At 42.0% G+C, this 7,500-nt stretch overlaps 2 protein-coding genes across 2 annotated transcripts in view; both read left to right on the forward strand.

Moving 5' to 3' along the window:
* sypl1 (synaptophysin-like 1) overlaps positions 1-3,212 on the forward strand; it is an 8,938-nt gene extending 5,726 nt beyond the window's left edge. Inside the window, exons 4-5 of the mRNA XM_030341240.1 lie at positions 1-109; positions 866-3,212. The exon at positions 1-109 is cut by the window's left edge and continues 83 nt beyond it. Of these exons, the coding sequence (XP_030197100.1) occupies positions 1-109; positions 866-997 (241 nt within the window). The 3' untranslated portion in view covers positions 998-3,212. The remainder of the gene's footprint in view (positions 110-865) is intronic.
* A 1,815-nt stretch (positions 3,213-5,027) lies between these two features.
* The window catches only part of atxn7l1 (ataxin 7-like 1), a gene marked incomplete at its 3' end in the record, with an annotated part of 24,269 nt that continues 21,796 nt past the window's right edge, over positions 5,028-7,500 (forward strand). Inside the window, exons 1-2 of the mRNA XM_030342547.1 lie at positions 5,028-5,390; positions 5,740-5,796. The remainder of the gene's footprint in view (positions 5,391-5,739; positions 5,797-7,500) is intronic.

A 7,500-nucleotide genomic window follows, 5' to 3' on the forward strand; every position in this document is an offset into this window, starting at 1 on the left:
CGCCACCGGGGACGCGGGCATCGCCGCCACGCTGGGCGTCTGCGCGCAGGGCGACGTCACCTGCCGGGTCACGGAGTTCGCCAGCCTGCGGTCCCTGAACGTCTCCGCGGTGAGGAAGCGTTGAACGATAAGGAGAATAGGGTCGGTTGGTTTGTGTGTCAATCAGAAGGGAATTACATTTCTTTTCTCTCTTTTGTGTTTGTGTCACAAAGAAAGCCGGGTGGTTTGTTTTCGTGTTAGCGTGTCTTGCACGTTTCACATCACTATATTTTGAAAGGTCTCCCATTGTGTATTATAATTGACTATTTAAACACTTAACATTTACTTTTACATTAAGGACATTTAGCAGACGCTTTAACCCAAAGCGACACACAGTGATTACATTTGTCAGGAGAAAGAGAAACCACAATATATGGCTGTCGGTACAGTAAGGATGTTCATAGAACCAAGTGCCAAGCACTCACAATCATTAGGTTAACCCATTCCCCGTAGGCAAGAAAGATAGCTAGGATAAGGTTCTACACAATGCTGAGTACTATTTATAAGGCAAAAATATGCAACATTCAATCGGCCGTACATTAAGTGCAAGGACGTAAAACTAGTAGTCGTGGTTTTTACATCTAGGTAAACGTAGGTCTGTCAAATTGGGCAGGGTGATAAAATTTAATAATATAACTCGCGATACTGCAATAGTGCGTATCTCATATCTTTTAAAAACTGTAAAACTAGTAGTCGTGGTTTTTACATCTACTAGGTAAACGTAGGTCTGTCAAATTGGGCAGGGCGATAAAATTGAATAATATAACTCACGATACTGCAATAGTGCGTATCTCATATGTTTTCTCCGTGTGTTCCTCCTTCCCAGGTGTTTGGCTTCCTGAACCTTTGTGTGTGGGCGGGCAACGCCTGGTTCGTGTACAAAGAGACCCGCTGGCACGCACAGAAACACGGGGGCCAGGCGGCCCCCCAAAGGACCCAGGTCCCCGCAGCCATATGAACACACACACACGCACACACACATCAGATAAACATATGTAGACACACACACGGGTGACTGAACGCAGTTGCCCACAAAAGCCGTAAGCGCAAATATAAAAAAAGAACACCCACACACACACACACACACACACACACACACACACACACACACACACACACACACACACACACACACACACACACACACACACACACACACACAGTGCCTTTTGAAGATGAAGAGTTAATACTGGCAGTTAGTAAAGAAAAAAGAAGATATATATCGGTGCTATCATCCACATTGTACAAAACGATCTCACACACACATACACACATGCACGCACACATGCACGCATACATACATACATACATACATACATACATACATACATACATACATACATACATACATACATACATACATACATGAGATCTCACACACACTCTACTAAGACAACATGATATATACACACATTCAAACGCAAAAAACACACGCACACACATAGAGCTATGAGGCGACATGCACGCTACAAAAACACCTTCATATATAGACACAATCACACGGGCACACACACACACACACACACACAGAAACAAGGACGCTGAATGTGTGTTCACACTCATGCATACACATCTGTGAAGCGTACACACTGGTGACTAAAATCACTCGTCCACGATCCAGCAAGAATCACAAATACAATCAGAACACGCACACGCACACGCACACACTAATAGTGCCTTTTGAAGATGCAGATGAGGCAGAGTTAATACTAGAAAATCCTTTCTTTTTACAATTGGTTATATCGGTGCTATCATCCACATCGTACAAAACTGACGTGTGGATGACTCAGCCCAACCATTAAGAGAGGATAACCTATATTTTAAACAGTTTCCCTTGTTCTTGTGCCATTCCTGAACCTGTGTCTAAAGCCATAAAGTCCACTTACAATAAGGCAACTTACAAGTGATATACTATGTCATAGTCCCCTCCCAAGTCTCATTCCTTAATTATTATACACTTATTATCATATGTATTATTAGTATTATTATTATTATTATCAAAAGAAGTTGTAGAGCTGTTGTCTATATTATTTGGTGTCAAACTGAAGTTGTCCACTAAAGTCTATCAGGCTAGTTGCTACTAAAGAGGGACTCTACTCAAGGTACCAATTCAGTTTCTCATTGGGCCAGGGTCTGAATTCGGTTGATCTCTATTCCTGAGGCTGAAAGAGACTCAGAACCAGCCTCTACCAGCAGGTACACACCCATTGTATCTGACAGAGAGGGTTAATGCAAATCCAAATGCTTTGGACGATAAGCACGGGTGAATCTTGTAAGCGGTACGTTAACCATTTCCCTTTAGCTGTGAGACACAGCAGTATTCTCCCGTAGAAATGTAAACTCGGTTATGCATTGTTGGCCGGTGTGTTTTATAACATGAATGCACTCTCTACCCCTACCAGTTGTGTTGGAGTTTGGTCATGATAACCGACCATACCTTATGTTACACAAACCATTGTGAGTTGGTAACATTATTATTACATCAACATGATGTTGATGTTATGATAATTACACAATATTGAACTTTATACTGTTGTACAAAAGTCACTTTTTTCATTCATTCATTTCGCACAATTTGTTTTTATTTAGCTCTAAATGAGCAGCAATAAATTTGAGTTTGACCAGAAGGAAAAGAGGTGTTCATGTTACGATGATGTTATAAAGATGTTGAAGTAAACTGAATTTTGTTCACATTTGTCCTTTCCATCCTCTATGGGACAAGTCTTTAGTTGCTTTTGACCAAAGCAGCATTTTTTTATTCTAGAAAGATCTGAACGATCTTAATCACCTATTGTGTTATTTTATATAAAAAAATCCAATGAAGGACTATTTGGTGGTTTGTACAATGGTTGGTGGGTTGTTATACCATTGAGATTACACAGAAACTGTACTTTTGTTTGTTATTGACAATATGATGGCTTTTAATTTTTTTTTAAGTGTTGCACATTGCCTCAGATCAGGGTTATGTATGACCGAGGCCAAAGTGAAGACATGAATGTGTGTGTGTTGGTGTACTGGTTATGCCACTGCTTCTGTAATGTATCCAGCTAAGCACGTTGCCTCACAATAGTCCCACCAGCTGACGTATGCCGTTCAGGAGAATGGTATTCAGCCTCTCTGCCAAAGTTCTTGTTTTTTTAAATAAAAGTCAATAAATAAACGCTTTAAAAATATTGATGTGCCCCTTTATTCTGTGTGTGTGTGTGTGTGTGTGTGTGTGTGTGTGTGTGTGTGTGTGTGTGTGTGTGTGTGTGTGTGTGTGTGTGTGTACAATATATAACACATCTAACCTGGTATACGTCTAGCATTGTGTGTGTGCGTGAGTGTGTGTGTGTGTGTGTGTGTGTGTATGTTTCAAAGAAAGTGTATTATGAATGTGAGAAATAAGATGGATAAAGGAAGGGGATGGATAAGTGGAAAGATAGCGTCGTCACAGTTTAGTATTTGGATTAACATACTTTGTGTGTGTTTGCATGTGTGTTCATGCTTGCGGGGGTTTTTGTCTGTTTTTTTGGGGGGTTTTGTCTGCTTTTGAACTTTCGGACCTTTTCCCTCTCAGTTACACACTAAATTAACCCACTCGTACTCACTATTTCCCACCCCGTATGACTGACCTGACAACGTCGCGTCATGACGTGTCATGTGCTCTCTGGTATGTCAGTTATGTCACGCAGGCCACAGAGCACACACAAATACACCCGCACAGACTTAATTAGGTTAAATCCTTATAGTTATATGCGGTTTGAGTTGCCAGTCTGAATGGTTCATGCCAGTATTAATTTTGAGTGCATTCGTGTGTTGTTGTGATCGGTATTTGGGAACTTCCCTGCACTTGTAGTGCAGTTAGTCCAAGCGTTACTCCTTTTCGCCACAAGAGGTCGCTACAATTGTATGCGAGTGGCGCTACAGTGCCATTACAGCTACTGCTTAGGTGACGTTATATTGTTCAATGTTGCAGTTGCAACACTACATTTGATCAACTGTGTGATGTTAATCTTCGTGTTTATCATGTGCATCATGCAATTCATGTTGATTCAAGACCATACTTTCCAATCTTCAAGCAGATTATATATTATTAATATTATATTTGGTTTGAGTTTGACTTCTTCATTGGCTTTATTTTAGGTGTAAAATAATTGCCGTTCAAACATGCTAGATACTGGTCGAATATACTGTATATGATATGTACATAGGCCTATCCGATACTATAGCCTAATAGAGTGGGTTATATTATAATGAGGAGTAATATGCAGCTAGGCTTATGCCTTAATATTTCAAACTTTTTACAGAGCTTTATGTGATGCATGGATCTGTATTGTTATTATTGCAACATCTGGGCCTATTGACGACGAGACTGCAGAAATGGTTGAGCGTTAGTTTCTACTTTTTTTTATTATCATTAAGGTCGTTTAGTTGCTGTTTTTGTGTGTTTTTGTGTGCATTTTCAGTCGTTTCGTCATTAAATTATCATTATTTAGTTATTTTCATTCATTTATTAAAAAATAATAATAATACGTTTGTATTCATTATTTCCATAATATGAATGCCCTCGTCTAGTTCATGGCGTGCTTTTATTATTATTTACGACCGGGTCTGAAAACGAAAGCTACCGGAAAGTCCCGAGGATGACGTCAAGTGTTTGTTTTTTTTCGCTTGCTGCGTGCGAAGGAGAGAGAGAGCGAGCGAAAGAGAGAGAGGAACACAACTCGTCCACAGCCAGCAACACGAAGAAGAGAGATAGAGAGAGAGACCGAGAGAGAGAGAGGGAGAGAGAGGGAGGGAGAGCGCCACACAGAGCGAGCGAGCGAGAGAGAGAGCGAGAGAGAGCAATGGCGCCATCGGATCGCCAGACAGCCCGTCCGGATCCGTTCCTGTGCAGAGCCCTGCCGTCCTCCGTCCTCCTTGCGGCTGAATCCCACTGTGTAGTCGACTGTAAGTTGTGTCGTCGTTGTTCTCCTCTGGCAAAGTGTCGGGAAGTGCGTGGAAAGAAACAACTGTCTGTGATTGAGTTGAGCAGAGAGCTCTCTGTCTCCCCCCCTCTCCCACCCCCCCCTACCACGCACACTCTGTCAGAACGGGCACAGTGTGTGGATGAACGACACGCAGTTACAGGTTGTTTTGATGCATCCGTTTTTGGACGTTTATCCGCGCGTAATCCCGCCCCCTTTCCCTCCAATGCAGTGCGTAAATGTCAGGGCAAGGACCCCATCCGCTCGGCCCCGAAGTTTGTTGTTTCAGCTCTGACAGCTCCACTTGATTTAGGACGAGCAGACCCAGCATGGCTCCGTGCGTGGCTCCCAGCTGGGCCCTGGGCCATACTTGTTGTTGCAAAGTTTGGCGTTTGTGTCCATGTGTGTATATGTATCATTTTTTTTTCATCCTTCATAATTTTTTGTTGGTTGTGTTTGTTTTTGCGTGTTTTTCTCTAGTGGTTGTATTTTGAGTTTGGGTTGTTTTTTTAAGTTAGATTATTGGATGTGTTTTTACTCGTTTGTTTTTGTTTTGTGGAGCGCCGTGCGTTAATGTCAAGGCATTGACTCCACGGGTCGGCCTCTGACCGTCTTGTGTTGGCTCTGACAGATCCAGCATGGGCCCCATGCATTCGATCCAGCATGGGCTCCCTCAGAGCCAGTTGCAAAGTATGTTGACGTTCCTGCACGCTCCCAAATGGCTGCTGTTTTGTTTATTCAATGTTTCCAGACCGAGAGAGAGAGCTCGTTATCAGCGACGTCCAAGCAGTCCAACTCAGCAGAGAAGGTAAGGACGTGGTTGAAAACCATATATATAGTGTTGTCTGCCATTCATATATTTTCCTGATTGTTTTAGTAATCTGAAGAGTGAGGCTTACGGTTCATCTTGGTTATATATTCATATATACATTGCGCAGTGACACGGCTGTTGTGGTAACTTGACGTGCGGTTTTGTGTTTTGACGTGCGCAGAGTGACACGTTGTTTATTTAGGATAACACGTTTTGAATTACATCATACTTCTTCTAGAAAACACTTGTGTTTTCCTCAACCGTGGAATAGACCAGAAATTGATTTTTTTTATCCTTCTGGTTTCTGTTCCTCAATATTACTATAGTAAGCCAACTAAGCATACATAGGACTGTGAGGTTTATGCCTGATACAATCTGCAAAAGTCCCTCACGATCAAGCACATACACAAACACACACAATAGGGTCTGAAGGAGTCACTCTAAGCTAAACACAAGCTACAAGTATCCAGTTCTTCTAATCGATAACTGTATTACTCAAATTTAATGCAAGCACTCATTGTCTATCTATTTACTTATGAGTCAGGAAGGCAGCAGATATTAGGGTTTGAACCCATAACCTGTTAGGAGTCATCACCCTTACTTCTAGACTGTCATCATATCACTTATAATTGAGTCTATAACAAGTCTATAAATAAAAACATTACCCTTTTATAATGATCGAAAATGTTGAAAAGGAACCAAATATCTATTAATGAAGAAACAACTGGTGTTTTTTAATATACTATTTCTTCATGGTACAATGACCAATATTTTAATTTAAAAAAAAAGAAAATCAAAATTTGGATCGTTTCAAATTTTCAGTTGAATATTCAACTCTTGGGAACATAGGTCACCGATTGGCCGATGAATGACCAATCGTTTCAGCCCAACACCACAGGCTCCTCCCCCATCCACCCTCCCTTAGCACTGGCTGGCCGGCCTCCACAGAACTGCTGATCTGTTGGCACCACCACTTCCTGTCTTGTTGAGAGACACGCACACGCACACACACGCACTGAGACAGACAGACACACACACACACACATAGACACGCACGCACACATGCACTCACAAACACACACACACACAAAAACTCACACACACACACGCACTGAGACAGACAGACGCACACACGCACTCACAAACACACACACACGCACAGACACACACACACGCACTCACAAACACACACACACACACACAAAATAGGGTGTGCTTATTGGGGGCATTTGAATTTATCTGCGATTTATTGTCTGTTGTGATAATAGGACTGTGCATGCTCAAGATTATATAATTTTTAATTTTTTTCGATTTTCCTTGAAGAACATACAGACTGCATTGCATCTCTGCCGTAGTTGCGTCACATGAGGAAGAAAAGTGGATCAAAACAAATAAACGTACACTAGTACACCAGCTGTAGAACGAGCTAAGACACTACAAGCTAAAAGCCAGAGCATGGCAGGCCTGATGCCAACATTCAGAACGCTGTCATTATATCCCTCACCTCAAAGAGCACGCGCACTCACCACCATGATGGACGTCGTTACACTCACTATCTCCTATCGGCAAACGTCTGTCCGTCTGAACAGAGGGCAATCTGTGTTTAAACAACGGCGAAGTCTAGACACCGCGAGAGGATTAAACACTATCAGCTGCTTTAGTGACAAACTCCTTTCAAGCAAAATCAACACTGTGGTGTTA

The sequence above is a fragment of the Gadus morhua genome, chromosome 19 (genome assembly GCF_902167405.1).
Source record: "Gadus morhua chromosome 19, gadMor3.0, whole genome shotgun sequence".
In the NCBI taxonomy this organism is placed as follows: domain Eukaryota; kingdom Metazoa; phylum Chordata; class Actinopteri; order Gadiformes; family Gadidae; genus Gadus; species Gadus morhua.